This window comes from Sciurus vulgaris (assembly GCF_902686455.1).
Source record: "Sciurus vulgaris genome assembly, chromosome: 18".
NCBI lineage: Eukaryota > Metazoa > Chordata > Mammalia > Rodentia > Sciuridae > Sciurus > Sciurus vulgaris.
The window spans coordinates 12,024,336-12,041,214 of NC_136479.1; the positions used below are offsets into that span (position 1 = coordinate 12,024,336).

General features: G+C 43.3%; 1 protein-coding gene across 3 annotated transcripts; it reads right to left on the minus strand.

The window, feature by feature from the left end:
- Positions 1-201: 201 nt before the first annotated feature.
- CEP20 (centrosomal protein 20) lies at positions 202-16,599 on the minus strand. Of its 3 annotated transcripts, XM_079120595.1 has the most exons (6): positions 15,854-16,441; positions 13,791-13,988; positions 12,342-12,426; positions 3,559-3,695; positions 3,018-3,085; positions 202-511 (listed from the first exon to the last, which is right to left on the minus strand). In XM_079120595.1, exons 1-5 carry the CDS (start codon positions 16,077-16,079, stop codon positions 3,066-3,068), a joined length of 666 nt encoding a protein of 221 aa, XP_078976721.1. In that variant the 5' UTR covers positions 16,080-16,441; the 3' UTR covers positions 202-511; positions 3,018-3,065. The 3 variants fall into 3 exon arrangements, with proteins under 3 accessions (XP_078976721.1, XP_078976722.1, XP_078976720.1); XM_079120596.1 differs by lacking the exons at positions 3,018-3,085; positions 15,854-16,441 and adding an exon at positions 16,469-16,599; XM_079120594.1 differs by lacking the exon at positions 3,018-3,085 and having other exon boundaries at positions 15,854-16,437.
- Positions 16,600-16,879: the final 280 nt, after the last annotated feature.

Here is a 16,879-nt window from a genome sequence, read left to right on the forward strand (position 1 = left end):
CTTTACAGGAAAATATTTTCGGCTTTAATATTCTTTTAGTTTTATTAAGTCATGAATTTTCCTACGAATTCACATAATTCCACCTGAAGGAAATTTCATTAATGCACATGTCAAAGAGCAGGACATGTGGATAAAGACCTGAAGCTTTTAGAAGAAGGTACAAAGCACTAAGAAACCCTTTCATTTTTCACAAACCTCTGGACCTTTAAAATACTTTGCAAACACCATACATCTTCTTTTCAGTCACATCTAATAAGCTAGATGACAGAGTTAGTTTTTATTCACAAATCAGTAAAACATGAGGGGCCACGTGTTTTGCAGAAACTCAAATTTCTACAAAATGCAAATAGTGGTGCATACTGATAATACTGGAATGATAAATAAGTTATTTCACATGTACAATTCTAAGATAAAAGATACCCCACATGGAAGTGTTATCTCTTCGCCGCTTGACAAAGGGGGAGATCCTCAGTGTTGGTGCCTTCGCCCCCCTCCTTTGATGGGTGATCACCTGGAATGAGCAGAAAGCAAAAGTCAACACTTACCCAAGTCACAGAGGTGGCTAAACCTGCATGTATTTAGAGTGTTGTCATGCAGTATTTTACAAGTTCTGAAGATGGTTTAAGATGATGAAAAAAAAATTTTTTTGGTATTGGGGATTGGAACCCAGGGGCGCTTTACCACTGAGTCACATCCCTAGCCCTTTTTATTTTTTAATTTTGAGGCAGAGTCTTGCTATTTCCCAGGCTGACCTGGAACTTGCGATCCTCCTATCTCAGCCACCCAGTTTCTGGGATCACAGGCCTGCACCATGCACCTGGCTAAAACATGCACTTCTTAAACCTACTGAGGAAATCGGAATGTTTAGTACTCGGGACTCACTGTAATTTTTCAGAAGGGTTTCTTGCCCTTTCTTTCAGTGAACGGAGTGCAGCCTGGAGTAAACCCCCAGTGACGAGTTCCAGGCCTCTCTCATACGTAAGGAATGGAATTCGACAAGAGAGGGCAAGTGGTTCCGATGGCAGCTGGGGGACCAGGGCTCTTCCACCAGAAACAAAACCTTCAGCACCTACAGCAGCACCCTCTTGTGGCAAGAAAAAAATGGGCACAGTTCTCATCTCCCCACCGAAATCGGACACTCCTTGAACACTCCTTGAACTGTGGAAAATGTTTTTAAAGGCCAAAAAGCAAGACAACAAAGCTCCAGGAGACTTCCTGGGATCCCTGTAGTGCTTTAGCAATAGTAAAGAAGTCGTTGCTGCTGCTTCTTTTTTTTTTTTTTTTAAGGCAAATAAAAATTTTTAATAATTAAAAGTAAAATCATTTTTTTAAAGAGGTCACTTCTGCTCAGTTCCTTTTGTCAGGGTAGTAAAACACGAGCTGGTAGCAGTGTCCAGGTTGAGAGAACCCATGCGGGCCGTGCCACATCCATAGGCAGCAAGGGCAACACGAGAACTACCTTTGTAAGACTCGAGAGCCAGCCCGACATGGCTACAGTGGACAGAAGCTTCCTGTGGCATTCTGTTAACAGGAAGAAAATATGAATTTAGACAAGCTATTAGAAAAATGCAGTTTTAGTACCAAAATACACACTTGGTTTTCAAATCCTCAAGATGAGGTGGCATCTCACAGAGTTGAATGTCCCCAAAGGCTGATCAGCCTTGAGACGAAGACCTCTCCAGGACTGGATAACAGATGGAACTCTCTCTCCCTCACATTTGGGCAACTTTGTTGGACAGAACAAAATCAACAAAATTCCTTAGAACACAAGGGTATTAGGTCTTCTAGAAAAATATTATTTAGAAAATGGAGTATTTTTGCATAACGTTGAGCTGATGAAGGTTTTCTCTAAACATCTTGTCTTTTACTTGGAGCAAAAACTTCTTTGCCTCCAAGATGGCAAGTGTCAATAATGCACCAGCTGTCTTTCAAAGGTGGGTGTATCTATATAAGCTCATTTTTTTTGTAGCACTTTGAGAGCGTTGATGAGATGTGCTTTCACCTTGGCATGCTTTGGGCTTAATTTCAAATAAAAGCAAATTTTGTTTGTTTTGTTTAATATATTTTTAGACGTTGATGAGCCTTTATGTGTTTTTATGTGGTACTGAGAATCGAACCCGGTGTCTCACACATGCCTAGGCAAGCGCTTCACCACTGACCACCACCCCAGCCTGCAAATTTTGTTTTAATGTCTATATTGTAGCCAGAGGAGCTTGTGCAGTGATAAGGTGCTGTGGTCTGCAGAATATCATTTTCTTATCTTCCACTTCTCGATGCCATCCAGTAGGAGTTACGTAGCTTCAGACTGGCGCTATGCAGGCGGGCGCTGAGAAAGTGAGTGGACTGCTCGGCTGTGTCGCTGAAACACGAGGCACTATTTGGTTGACAATTCTTCAAGTTGTTGTACAAAGAAGTCACAGTTGTGCCAAGAAAATAATTTGCAGGTCACTGTTCCTGTCCCAGCAGTTCAGCGGTCATCCTCGTTGCTGCTTCTACACAGCTCACCACAGCACAAGCATTCGAAGCTGCTTTCCTGCTTTGAAGTTGATTCTCGATCCTTTAGCATGTGGTGTATGAAAAGTGTCTCTCCCCCCGTCTGTCCCTCCCTGTCCTGTGTGGTGTGAGACCAAGAGCTAGTCAGCGACTTTCATCTCAGAACAGAACTTGGTCAAGAAATACTGCTCATTAGCACGAATGTTAATGAGACTGACTGTAAAAAGCTCAGAAGCCAGAAAAGCTCATTTCTCAAGAAGCTTCCTTTCCTCCTGGGACTACTACAGCGTCTTGGGGCTGTGTGTAAACAAGTGCTCATGTGTCACCAAGATCCATTGGGACAAATGGATCCTGTCACATATTCCTGGGAAGTGTGTAAACTTAACAATTCGTGCTGTTCTTTTTAATATGCACACACTTTGAACCAGCAATTCCACTTTACATATCCACACGGAAGCACTACTGGTTACGAGCGGACCAGGGGAACTCTGCCACAGTCGAAAGCATAGCTGCTATCCACTCACCTAAAACACTGAGGCCCTGTTACTGATGCAATCAGAACAACTGAAAGCTCATTTAAAAAGCAAGCATTCTGAAAAAAAAGATCAGTCATTCTAAGAATCCATTATTTGTAAATAATTACCATCTACTGTTAAAAAAAAAAAAAATCCTGAAAATGCAAAGGACACATAGATGCATGACTTCTCCTTCTGTGTTCAGCAATCCTGGCAGAAAAAAACGATTTTGGTAAAAAAACAAAAAAACAAAAAAACTACTTATGCAGTATACAGATCTGAACTGTTCCAAAGACTATAAATATGTGAAAATCAGGTTTTTCAAAACTTCTGCATATAAATCTTATCTAAGAAATTTCCCATTATTCCGCTACTCTTTTTTCTTTCCAAGAAGCATTTTTTGAAGGCTAAGTAACATAGGCTAACCGTATTAGATATACGTGAAATTAAACTATGGCTCAAAAGCTCAGAAAAAACTCCTTCAAAGATATAAATGCACAGGAAGAAATACACTTGCTAAAGCTAAATGAGAACCTCAGAAACTTCCTACCCATCTTTCTTCTTCCATGAGGCTGTCTGATAAGATTTGGGTTTGAAGGCTGAAGTGAAGACTCTTTCAGAAAGGTGTTTGGGGTGCCATCCTTAGTTCCATGCAAGAAATGAGCCAAAATTCCATATAAAAGTGGTCTACAGCAGGAAGAAAACAAAACATCAATCAGCTTATCATAAAACGGAAAAATTAAAATGTCTATTCTTTAAAAGATAACCTCTGATAGCAAAATGGCCAAGTCAGTCACTAGATTAAAACCAGTTGTGTATGCCGGGAAGGTGGTGCGCCTACAATCCCAGCACTCAGGAGGCTGAGGCAGGAGGATCGCAAATTTGAGGCCAGCTCCAGCAATTTAGTGAGATCCTGTCTCAAAATAAAAAATAAAACTGGCTGGGGATATGGCTCAGTGGTAAAGCACTCCTGGGCTCAATCCCCTATAACAAAAAATAAAAATAAAAAAATAGCGTGATTATTATTTGAGTTGTTAACTATTCATCCTCTTAAATTTAAAAGTACCATTTAACTTGGAGGAAAATCTAAAACCCAGAGAAAACATGTGAACAATTTAAAAGTCCATCTAAACTGAAATACCATTTCAATCAATTCATAGGAATTCAGTTTTTAAACTCCAAGGCCAGTATGATATTTCCCAGCATCTAATGCTGTCTGATAATCTACAGGAATTCATTCATCAAATGCCTGTTGAATAAATCATGGCCCAGAAAAAAGTCACATATCCAGACAGCCAGGGCTCAAATACTGGCTTTGCCACTGGTCAGCTGTGGGACCTTGGGCAAGATTCAGCCTCCTGGCCTCCTCGGTGTCTCTTCCTCTCTAAACAGGGCAGCATAGGCCTGTGTCCCGACCACCGTGCACTGAATGAGTTCACACACGTGTTCAGGGCTATGCCTGGCACGCACTAGGCACACATACAGGACACTGCACCAGCTGGGTATAATAACTCCTGTTCTAAAGGCTAATACACAGTTCACAAAACACTTGGACCTTGTTTTCACTGAATCCTCATCATTCTGTGAGGTCATGATCATTATTGTCAATTTGTAAATGAGAAAACCACAACTCAGAGAGTAAGAAAGTTTATACTTTATCTTTGCATGAATGAAAGCTGCTCTGCTGACAATACAGAAATGTTTTCATTTCATCCTTGAAAATACAATTACTACATTTATTTTTGAGATATCCACCTACCAATTGGTTGGTACGGTTCAAAGCATAAACAAGCCCTTTGAAACTGTCGCCTAACTGTCCTCCCTGTGAGCTGGTCTCACTCCCCACAAACAGAAGAAGGAGGTACATGACAGTGTCCAGCTCCCTGCTTGCTCTCTTGGGAAAAGGCGGACTCCTGAGGACTCTCCAGCAGCCCCACAGGAACCAAGGGCAAGGACTGAGGCCTCCTTCCAACAACAGGGCGCCTGGGAGCTGGCTAGAAGCAGATCTTCCAGCCCCAGTTAAGCCTTCAGAAGACTGCAGCCTCAGGAGGGACCCCAGGAAGACTCACCCAGCTCAGCCCATTTCCCAAATATGCTGCAGACAATAACAAATATTCGTTTTAAGCCCCCAGATTCTGGGGAAATTGCTTAGGCAGCAATAAATAACTGCATATCAAAGCAATTTTTCTATGCTATCAGGAAAGCAGGAAACGAAGTTTCTTTAAAAGGTGCCCCAACCCTTCCTTAGGCAGGCATCATCTAGGAGTATAAAACGTGTCTCCTGGGGCTGGGGACATAGCTCAGTTGGTAGAGCGCTTGCCTCACAAGCACAAGGCCCTGAGTTCAATCCCCAGCACCGCAAAAAAAAAAAAAAAAAAGGGGTCTCTTGCTTACTTTAAGCCAACCTTTCCCCAATTATCAATTTGTTCAGATGATTGTTAAATGTTTAAATTCTTATATTTTAAACATAGATGAAATTGACATAAGATTGAAATCTTTAAAAAGTTAGGTATTTTAATCTGCAGATAACTAACACATTTAACTTGCAATTTCACAGATATTAAGATCCACTTTTTTAAAAATGAATCTCTTAAAAAGATCATTAAAGAAAAGTACAGTCTCATGTACAACACTGAGAAGTCAAACCCCTTGAAAACTGGAATTTTCTTCACAAAATTGGCACAAACTCGTTTAGTGGCATGGCTTGACCTAATATTATCTATGGCAACTTCTGGCTTTTCAAGACACAGCAGGCCTCGAGGGTACATCTGTACTAAGTAAATAACACAGGGGGTACATGGCAATGGCAAACTTGGCAAATACAAATCGCCAAAGTCTGAGGAAGCAAAGCTCGAAGAGCTTCCCTAACTTTGGAAATAAAGCCATCAACTTACTTCTTAATACTCTCATCTGCAGCTAGTATCTCAAAACTACCAAGAACCAGGAAGACCGTACCTGCTGTTTGTTCCCAAGCACTATGGGCAAACTGACGTCCGAGACTGGACGTCGCCTCACCTCACTGCCCGTCCCAAGTCACATGTAGACTCCTCTCACTATTTCAACTGTACCATTTTTTTATACTTTTCAAAATTTGTCAAAATGTATGCCATCTAGTGTGTTACCCACTGTTTTGTCTAACAATTCAACGTTTAAGTACAGTGATTAACTATACCCATGAACTCTAGCTCTGCAGGATGTGAATACTTATGCCAAAATAGGTCCTCTGTCAAACAGGTTTGGAGACCATGGGTTAAGTAACAAAGGCTCTTTTACTGCAGGATTTCTCAGAGCAACTGCCCTAATAAGGTGATTATGAATCTCCAAGAGGGGATGTGGTATGGTGCTTTCTGCTCAAAATCCCTGGTGTGGTGACTCCTACAGGACAGATGTTCTGCGGATCTCACTTGGGAAACAGCTGAGTCCCAGACAGCACTGCAGAAAACAATGCTTACTGCTATATCTGCAGTGCCTACAACAGTGCCTGACACGTAAAGGGTTCTTGGACACTTTTAAGTGAACCAACATCCACTGCAGTATCTCTTGCAATAGCAACACTGGAAACAACCTAAATGTCCATCATGAAGAGCACATGCAGACAGACATCGTCACCCTATGTACACGTGTGACTACACGAACGGTGTGGATCTACAGCGTGTACAACCATAGAAACAAATAGTTGTACCGCATTTGTGTACGACAAATCAAAATGCAGTGTGTAAGAATAAAAAAAATTTAAAAACCAATAAAATAAGAAAAGAATAAAAAAAGATGTCAAAGCAAAAAAAAAAAAAAAAGAAGAAGAGCAGAGCATGTGCCCATCAATTATGGTACATGAACACTCAGTTGTTTAAAGCAGAAAGTGGAAACAGAGTTTTGCCAGGGGAGATAGGGACAGGACAGTGGCCTTCAAAGATATCCCTAATATTTATGTAGTTAAAAGACTCAAAGTATAATGTTCCAAGCCTGAGAGGAACTCAGATGTCCCGCCTCACCCAGTACTTCTCTGTACATCTGAAACAACTTATAACCTTGTAAAGAAAACACTGGAATAAAAAGCAAGTGGCAAAAGAGATCCCTTATATAGGCAGAAGAAAATACACACTGACACCATTCAAAGGCACAGCATCAATCTGATGGGCTGCAAGGCACAGTGTCCACAGTGGGTGTCTGCGGGGGTGGCCTGAGCTTTCACTGGGCTGAAGACACCCTGCCCTCCTACTGAGGAGACCCGTCCTAACCTCTGCAGCCACTGCTCTGCCTGCAGGAGCTCCTGGCGGTTCAGAGGTACGTCACCTCGAGATGCTCGTCACCCACTTCGCCTCATGCTCACCCAGCCTTTCCACCAGAGTCGAGCCTCCCCAGCGGAGCTCAGCGAATGCTACTGCTGAAACCAGAGTTGAAACAACCACTTTACTAGGTGAACGTGTTTCTGTAACAATGTTCCACTAGTGCATTAGCCCCACTTACACTTATTTACACTTATTTTACACTTATTCTAGATTCAAAATATAGTGTAATGGCAATTATCTTCTTTCTAGTCAGCCTAATTTTGCTGCTAAAGCCTTCTACAGTCATTTACTGTTCACATAAGAACTTCAAAGAAAATATATATCAATGGAACTAAGCTAAGAAGTGCTTTTTCAAAATATACCTTATTTTATATAGTTAATAATTTTCTGGGTAATTGAAATTCAGTGCAATAGCATTTTATTTGGGATTCATATATGTAGAGAACACTGTGACATACCATGACAGATAGAAATGAATGTCACATATTCTTTTTTCTTAAAGATTCCTGTCCAGTAGATGAACAAGTAAACAGGTAGCTCTAAGAAAAAATGAAATACATGTATAACAATAGTACAAATCAAATCTTAAAGAAACACAGAAACTTGGACAGAAGAGGAAGAAAAAATGTCAAAAAGGAGTTAACATCTGAACAGGGCCAGGATGACAAAAGATGCTCCCACAGGAAGTGAGAGGGAGAAGGAAGCAATCCTGGCTGCGAGGCTAAGGGACAGCTGGTGCAAAGGCAGAGGGGCCTGTTGTCACAAGGTGTGATCCAGGGACGATGCATGGCGTAGTGTGAGCCACCCCACCAGAGACAGGTAGGAAGATGGGCTTGCCCTCTATGCTAAGGCACTGGGGTCTCATCCTGTCTTCAACAGAAACTCGTAAAAAATTTTTTTTAAACAATGTAACAACTCTTTTAAAAGACAGCTGGCAAGATAAAACAAGTTGGAAAAGAAAGTGACTGGAGATTAAAAAAACTAGTCAGATGGTTCCTGAGCAGTGTGGTGCAGGGCGAGAATGGACAGGAGTAGCAAAAGAGGCACTAGCAGTGTGATGTGTGGAGGGACAGGGAGAGAGAGGAGAGAGCCAGCAGCGCAGGAGGACTCTGAGTTAGACCTGAGCGGTGTGTGAGGAGCCTCTAAGGGGGTCTGAGGAGATAAAGACACCATATTTGGTTTCTGGACGTGCTGTGTTGAGATGCCAGTAGGAATCTGGCCTGCAGCTCAGATTTAAAGCAGAGTCACCACCACATGGCATCACTGCTGAAGACTCAGGAGTCCCAGACGAGGAGGTGAGCACAAGGGGGAGTGAAAGCAGAGAAGAGGTGGGCGTGGGGCGATCGGAAGGAGCCCCGAAGAGTCCAAGAAAACTGAGAGCACTGTGAGGAAGTCCTGGAAACTAAGACAGTAAAGAGTCATAAGAAACAAATGACTTTTAAAAAGCATTTTAAGAAAAGCCAATGTTATAAAATGCTGCAGAAACTCAAGTAAAATTGAGCTTCTTAAATCAGAAATCCACATACACCCACTCTTGGTCCTAGGGCCTCTCCCAATCCGAAGGACAGGGTCAGGCAGCACATTATCCTGGCACCAACTTCACCAAGGCCAGAGGGAGTTAATTCAACTGGCATGTAAGTTAAAACATTTATGGTAAAACAAACACAATTGCACCATGAGGGAGAATCAACAATCCCACAAGTTTTTAGAAAGAGAAGACATAGCCTTCAAAGAAAGGTGCTGGGGCAGGCTGCTTTGATCAGCACAGGGACTCAGGCCTTCTGGGCACAGCTCCTCTTCCTCCCACTAGGGGCCTCTGGAAAAAACTAACCACCAGAAAGTGGCCGCCCTCCTCCAGGCACAGGGTGGATCAACCTGAGGAGAGAACTTAAGATGCAGAGAGGGCAAGAGAGTGAGAGCAAATGAAAGCAGTGGGCGGGCAGCGAAGGGGATGAGCGGGAACCGGGGGTGGGCTGGCAGAGGCCTGTGGCTGCTGTTATTCTTGGGAGAGAAGCAATCTGAGTTCTTCCTGAGCTGAAGAGACAAGTGTGAAGAGGAAGGAAACAACAGGAAGAACAAAGCCTTAGAAGAAGAGCAAAAATTAAGAACCACGAGGAGACTAGCAATTAATCCAGTGCTGTGGAGTGTTTTACTGCCTTGGAAGTTTGGGAGGCCTGAGGTTACTCTGAGCAAAGGAGATGGATGTGAAATGGAAACAGAGAGATGCCAAGTCTTTAATCCTTTTAGCTACTCATTGGACATTTGCAGGCAAAAGTGAAGAGTCTCTACTGTTTTCCTAAAGAGGAACCCAGAGGAGGTCCTTTCTACAAATATCAAAGCCATGGCTCAGGTGCTTGTCTCATATATTGGGAGAATAAAATCCACAGACAACAGTGTGGGTAAGTATAAGAATAGGACTTATTGAATAGAAACAGGAACAAAACTCTCACAGTGCAAGAAGAGACCCAAGAGCAGATTTTCTCCATCCAAGTGTGCCAGTCTAGGGGTTTGTATAGCACTTGGGTCACTGCTATTGGTCCAAACTTATACTAATTAGGGTATGGAAAAAGACTAAAGCTATTGGTTATCCCTGAATTCCATTCTGGTTTGCCTTACTTCCATTCCTCACCCCTACTTTGGGAAGCAGGAGGTTGAAGTCATTGAAATTGTGCATGCTCAGTGAGATGTCTGGAGCTGCAGTGCCTGTGTGGAGTGCACTTTCGCGGTGGGCATCTAAACCATGTGTAGTCTGGGCTGCCATGGGGTGACTGGTCAGTTTGCCCTGGCTCACCTCTGCCTGGCCCACCAGCCCTCAGGCCCATGCCTCCATTGCAGAACAGCAGCCAGTGCTTGCTGATTGTGCTTCAGTTCACCTGGGATGCTGTTCTGTCACTTCCCATACTGCTTCTCATCAGGGACCAGGGTGCTGGCTCCATGGCTTGGTGACTGGAGAGCTATGTCAATATTATCCTACTAATGACTATCCTTTGTGCCATGAAGATGTATTAATTCTAATGATGTTGCTGTCTTATTTCACCTGTCTAAGGCAGGTGAAATAAAAATGACTTTGAACTGAAAGAAAAACATCATACTATAAAAATTCCCATCAAAACTAAATATTGTGGGGCTTGGCACAGTGGTGCACAAATATAACCCCAGCAGCTCAGGAGGCTGAGGCAGGAGGAGGTTCGTGAGTTCAAAGCCAACCTCAGCAAAAAGCAAGGCCCTAAGCAACTCAGTGAGACCCTGTCTCTAAATAAAATACAAAATAGGACTGGCGATATGGCTCAGTGGTCAAGTGCCCCTGGATTCAATCCCAATACCAAAACAAATCTAAACTAAACTAAACTAAATATTGTAAATGTATTTAATGCAGAATTCATGCATCAAGTCAAATAAAACATTTTTATCTCATTTTCTTCTACAAAGAAAGCTGTCTTTACCTTTTTCTCTTTCATTTGATGTTTAGAGTCCCTTACAGATACCTATTTTTCCCAAACATACAGATATTATTGATGACATAGGGAAAATAATCTTTTAAATAGTTTTTAAATATTAATTATATTTATACACTATAAATATAGGGGCTGGCAAACTTTTCTGTAAAGAACCAGATAATAACAATAATTAATCTTCATTTATATATTCTGTATTTGTAAATTCCTTACCCAAAGTCAATATTTGCAGCACTTTGGGTGTCATTTATGTCCCTTCATTTAAGGGATGTTCGATTTCCCTAAATTGTTGAAAAATATCAAGTTTCATTCATGGAGTTTGGAAAGGCCTGAAAGAACATTACTTTAACTACATGCTGACCTTGGTTTCTGTTTCACTCATCCTGTCCATGAAGGTTCTTCACACAGCTAACTGTTGTTGCTTAGGCTCCGACTGGTTGAACCTCTGTTGATGCTTGCCGTCAACGAGCTCAGACTTAAGCATGAGACACACAGGAGTGGCTAACTCTGAGTGAGGGCAAGATGAAAGCACCCAACAGACCTGACAAGGAACCAAATGTACTGTTCCTGGAAGTGTCTTTCTGACTCTAAATGAGTTTTTTATTCCTTTCATTAGCTGGCCCTACCCTTTGCCTTACAAATGAGCTTACTACCTAGACTGGCCATTCAAATAACTCAAACTTTCCCAAGGTAACACCAGGCTGAATGTGGAGACATGCTCCATATGGAGATTATCCAAGTCCTGAGGTGACTGACTGCTGAAAAAGACAATTTGTCTCTCTCTGAGTCAAGGACTAAACACACTGTGAAATTCTGGGGTTCCAGAGAACTGCTTTTCCACCATGCTTGTGTGGAGGGTTTCCTTGAGACTGTGATGAACACAAAGGACATGAGAGCAGACATCAAATGGAAGAGAGATCCTTGAGGACAGTTACCCCAGCACTGTGTTCAAGCACCTCAACTACTGAGTTTTCAGTTACATGAGCTAATTCTTTTACTTTAAAAAATTCTCCGTTTAATAATAAAGTAACCCCAGGTTACTATAACATGTTTACTCTGAAAGGTTTTTGATCTTTTGATTCTGTTAAAATAACCCTTAGTTTAAAACATAAATACATGTATGCTTGTAAAAATCATTTTTTCATTATACCCTTATTTGATTGTTATATTAAATGTTGCATTTTATTTGAATTTTACTCTTAAACAATCTGTTAAAAACTAAGAAAAAAGTACACATGAGCCAATAAATATTTCTTTTCTTTACCCTCAAAAAAAAAAAAAAAAAAAGAACCACGAGGAGTTGCCCTGAGAAGAGGCTGGGCTGTGGGTCAGTGCAGCCCTTGCCCAGCACGCACCAGGCCCTGGGTTCCAGGCCCAGTGCCACAAAAAAAAAAAGGGGCGGTGGAGAGATGCTCAGTCCTCTGACGCCACAGGAATTTTAGTGAGCAGAAACCACCTCCTCTGCTCAGTGCTGCACACACTAGATCTGCGTAAAGACCTGCTGAATTAAAAAGAAACAAAGGCACCACTGTGTGACAAGTTCTCCCGTGCAACAGTATCAGAAAGGCTATTTTAAAGAAACCCCTTACATTGTGTTGTCCTTTGACTCTTCAAAGGCATTTAATTCACGGATGAGAAATTGTCTGTCCAATGGAACTGCAGGTTGACCAGATTCTGGAGGGAAAAAATTAAGAAAACACTGAGTATTAATCTAAAAACAAACGTGATTTTGATAACAACCATACTTACCAGACACACACACATTTTTCAGATTTTGGGAGAATAATGACAGAATTACCAAGACAGCTCCAACTGCAACTGACTTTATGACTTCAAAGTATCCATTCTGTTCAATGCAAAACTTAATACAGTTTAACATAAGTTCCCTTTTTAAATCCCAATTTTTGGTTGGAAGCATGCTATTTCTGCCTCGAAATTACAATACTAGACTTTAATCAATTTCCTGAGAAGCCTGTGAATTAAACACATAACTACTAATAACTCATTTTTTTAAAAAACATATCCATTTGGTGGCAATAATTCCAAAAAGTAAAATTGGGCTTAATATCAAGAACTGGAACTCTCACACTTCCCTGGTGGGAAAGCAAAATGGCATAGTCACTTTGGAAAACAGCTGGCCTGTTTTCTTATAAAGGTCTGCATACATTTACCATACAACCCAGCAATCCCATTCTTAGCTGTTTACCCAAGAGAATGAATGTTTATGTCCACACAAAAACTCATATGCAAATGTTTACAGTGGCTTGATTCATAATTGTCCCAAACCAGAGACCACCCAAATGCCTATCAACTGAAGCAGATAAGCTGGCAGGGCCACACTGTTTCCCCAGGGATAATGCCACTCACAGTGGAAAGCCAACACGGCCAAACCTCAGGTGTAGTATGCAAGCAACTGGGAGGCAGACTCAAAAGGCTGTACCAACATGGCTCCACTCATGACATTCTGGAAAAGAATGACCCCAGGAACAGAAAAACAACAGCTCAATGAGTGTCAGGGCAGGGGTGGGTGACAAGGTTGGCCACAAATGGGTACAGAAAATCTTTAGAGGTGATGGAAATGTTCTGTACCTTGATTGTGACTGTGGTGATAGGTACACAATTGAACATGTTTGACAAAATCTACAGAACTGTATACTGTAAAAGGTAAATTGTGTTGTATATAAATTATACCTCAGTTGTTTTTTTTTTTAAGCCTAAACATTCAATATGAAATTTGGTTACCTCACTATATTTTCATTCTAGGGAAGCCAAAGTCCAAGATGCCTAGCTATATTTTCAAACATTTCCTCTTAATAGTAAAGGATCTGTAATGGAAATTCTAGCTAGTCCTCCTATAGTATATTAAGCCTTGTAAAAATTTGTTCCAGCTGTGAAAAGAGCACATAAGATTTTTATGGTCCAGTCACCCAGATGATACTGCTTGGTAATGAAACTGGACTTCCAGGCTAAATATGTTCTGAGAATTGGGGAAGGGAAGATGAAAATTCGGCCTCAGGCGATAAACAACAACCACTTACCTGCTGTGAGGACAGATGCTGTATACTTATATTTGTTGAATTCCAAATACTCCCGAATTAATTCATTAATTAGAAGATTTTCATGAGACAAAGTCGGCCGGGGCTCACGATCATCGTCCAGGGCACTGAACACTTCAGCTCGGATCCTTGCTTTTAAATGACCCAGCACCCCCCTTTTTTCCAAGGTGTCCTTTAAAACTGTTAAATATAAAACAGCAATGCTTCAGTTGTACATTTTGTCACTGTTGGGCATGTTCTCAAGAAAAATGTTTAAAAGGTAAATGGTGTGAATGCAACTCTTGATCTAAACAAGGTGACAAATTGGTTGAAAACAATAACTGTCACAAACCATGCTTGTAATAAAAAATAAAAGTTCCTAAGTTATAATGATTTACTCTCACTGTAGTTGAACAAATTCAAGCTTATCCTGAGAGCCTCTTCATGGTCAGGGGCTGTAGTCTGCAACATTCTCCCAGACTACAAACAGAGGAAGAAACGGGAAATAGCTGACCAGGACCTGAGCCTACCTCCCCAGTCTCAAACATGTTCAAGAGTATCTGACCCTGCAAGTGACCCTGCATCACTAGCACCCTCTAGTCCGGAAAGGTGATTCAAGAAAACTATACTCCATTAAGACAGGCAGGTGTCATGTTTTTTGTATAAAAGCCTTTGATTCCTTTAGGGGATGGCCCATTCTGAATGAAAAGGTGTTTGGGGCTTTTTTGTTTTGTTTTTCTAAAGGCAGTTATGAGTGCTTTTAAAAAGGTAAAAGGTTCATAAAATGTAAGACAGTTGGTAAACAAGTCTTCATCGAGTTTCTCTTGGACACAAAGCACATTCAGAATTGGGAGAAGCAGAGAAAAGGGGCCCTTTTTCAAGAGTAAATCGCCGTCACTTAAATCCATATCATTTTCCCTGCTCTTTATTGTTATGCTGAGAACACTCTGCCATAAAAACTCCTTCAGAAAGAGGTTGTTGACCTGGCTTAAGCCCCACCAACTGAAGCCAGAATTGGGGACAGGCAGTTAGTGTAGAAATAGGGGATCGGGTCAAATCGAGGAAATGGAGGCCATGAAAGCCATCTGCCTCTGGAAGTTGGAGACTGCCCTGGGAGAATGGAATGTCAAGGAGCTGCAGAGCCCATTGATAACCAAATTTACCTGCCCTTGTCAGAGACCACAGACAAGGAGAAGCTAATTAATGCCCCCTGGGCCCTTACCTGCCTGAACCACCTTGGCCCCCTTGGCCCTCCCCCTGCCCATCATCTCACTTTATGCAAAACTGGGCCTAATCACATAGGCAGGAAAGATAAGGGGGGGGGGGGGTAACGACGACACTGGAGAACAAAAGAGACCTTAACCTATAAAAGATGTAGGGTGCATTCACTTCTTGGGACTTTAGAACATCAGCCATGGCCCCCTTCTCTCTCCCGGGAGAAGTCTGTATTATTACTTTTAAATAAAACCTGCTTAATATGTTTGCCTTGGTGTGTTTCTCTAGTGTTTAAACTTCAACATTAGAGGGAGCAGAACTCGTCACCGGTCAACTGTGGTATCACAACTATCTAAATCCTCTGAAACTGTATGTGACATTACATGTGATGTGTACTTCCCCAAGAAGAGGGTCCACAGATTCAGGTGCAGTTTATCTGGTGGACAGAGGTGTGTCTGTTTTATGGTTGTTTAACAGCAGAGTGTCCTAAATATACACTTACATCACCGGTGTCAGAATCATATTCCCAAAGACATTCCACTGCCTACTATCCACATCTCTACCAATGACTGGCTTCTTAGGTACTGCGGTTTCTGATAACCAGACTGGTTCTACTCCATTAAGCAGATTTATTGCCCGTTGTTTTAAGAGCTGGCATCCTGGAGCATCTTTTCTGGGTTCCCACGCTGCCTCTTCCTGTTAGAGTACTTTGGGCAAGCTACTTCACCTCTTAACAGCTCAGTTTCCCAGCCTATGCAAAGGGTGTAGTCTGCAACGTGGACTCCATCGGATGACATACGGGCCGTGTGCAGCGCTTAGCACCGTGTTCAGGCACCGATATGTATACTCACTGTTACTTGTCAGAACGTCTGTTTCAAAGTTATGGGTATAAAATGTTCTTAATGACATGCCCAGAACTATATGAGCACTTTGAGGAAATCTTCCGAACCTCTGACCCCGGTTTCTCTTGATGGACAAGCAGGACCTCCTGCACGGGCTGTTGCCAGGACTCAGGGAGCGAACCCAGCAACTCGTTCGGGATCGCGAACAACAACGATGGCTGTGAGTCACGAACATGATTACCGCCAGCGACCAGGAGCTGGCCGCCCGGTGCAGCCCGGGTGCGGAGCCCGCCAGGGCCTCCGGCTCCCCGGCCCCGGCAGGGTCCAGAAAGCCGTGCCAGAGGCCTAGGGCGCGGCCGGGAGCGCGCGCAGGTCCCAGCAGGTCCTGGGCTCCTGCTCTGCCTCAGGGCCGGTGTAAACACTGCCCCTGGACGTCCACGTCTCTCCCAGAGCCCGCGCGCGGCGGCCGCCACACCTGCCGGGCGCTCCGGCAGACCCTGAGACCGCAGAACGAGCCCCGCAAAGGCCCAGCCTGTGTTCCGCGCGCTCTCTTTTCGTCCCATGCTTTTCACAGGTGGAAGGCGCGATGCTTCCCACCTGGCACGCTGCCCCGGGGACACTCACCAGCCTTCAGCTCGGTGACAGTCGCCATTTTCAACTGCCGCCCGGGGTGCGCCTTGGGCGCGCGCATGCGCAACTCCGCCCCGCCCCGCGGCGTGGCCTGTAGCCAATGGGCGCACAGTTAACTCCGCCCCGCCCCGCGGCGTGGCCTGTAGCCAATGGGCGCACAGTTCTCGCCGCTCCCAGTCCCGCCCTTCTCAGTTTATGGTCTTCGAGATTGGGTGAGTGACGAAAGTCCCAGAGAGACTCCACCAATCAGCGAGCGCTCTAGGCGGGTCCTGCTCCGGGAGGAGGGAGGTGGGAGGAGCCGGGACAGAGACAGTTCCAAGCCTTTACCTGTGGGTGCTGCTGGCACCTTAGTGCTTGGCTTCAGCCTGCGGAGCCGCTCATCGTCCGCCCGCTGCTCGTCTCTGC

What these genes read in the sequence shown, in the direction of transcription:
- CEP20 (XM_079120594.1), bottom strand. Translation starts at nt 16,079, where the DNA reads ATGTTCGTGACTCACAGCCATCGTTGTTGTTCGCGATCCCGAACGAGT. An exon ending in AGACGTTCTGACAAGTAACA is followed by an intron (nt 13,989 to 15,853) that starts GTGAGTATACAT and finishes TATATTTAACAG; the next exon opens with TTTTAAAGGACACCTTGGAA. An exon ending in AGCATCTGTCCTCACAGCAG is followed by an intron (nt 12,427 to 13,790) that starts GTAAGTGGTTGT and finishes TTTTCCCTCCAG; the next exon opens with AATCTGGTCAACCTGCAGTT.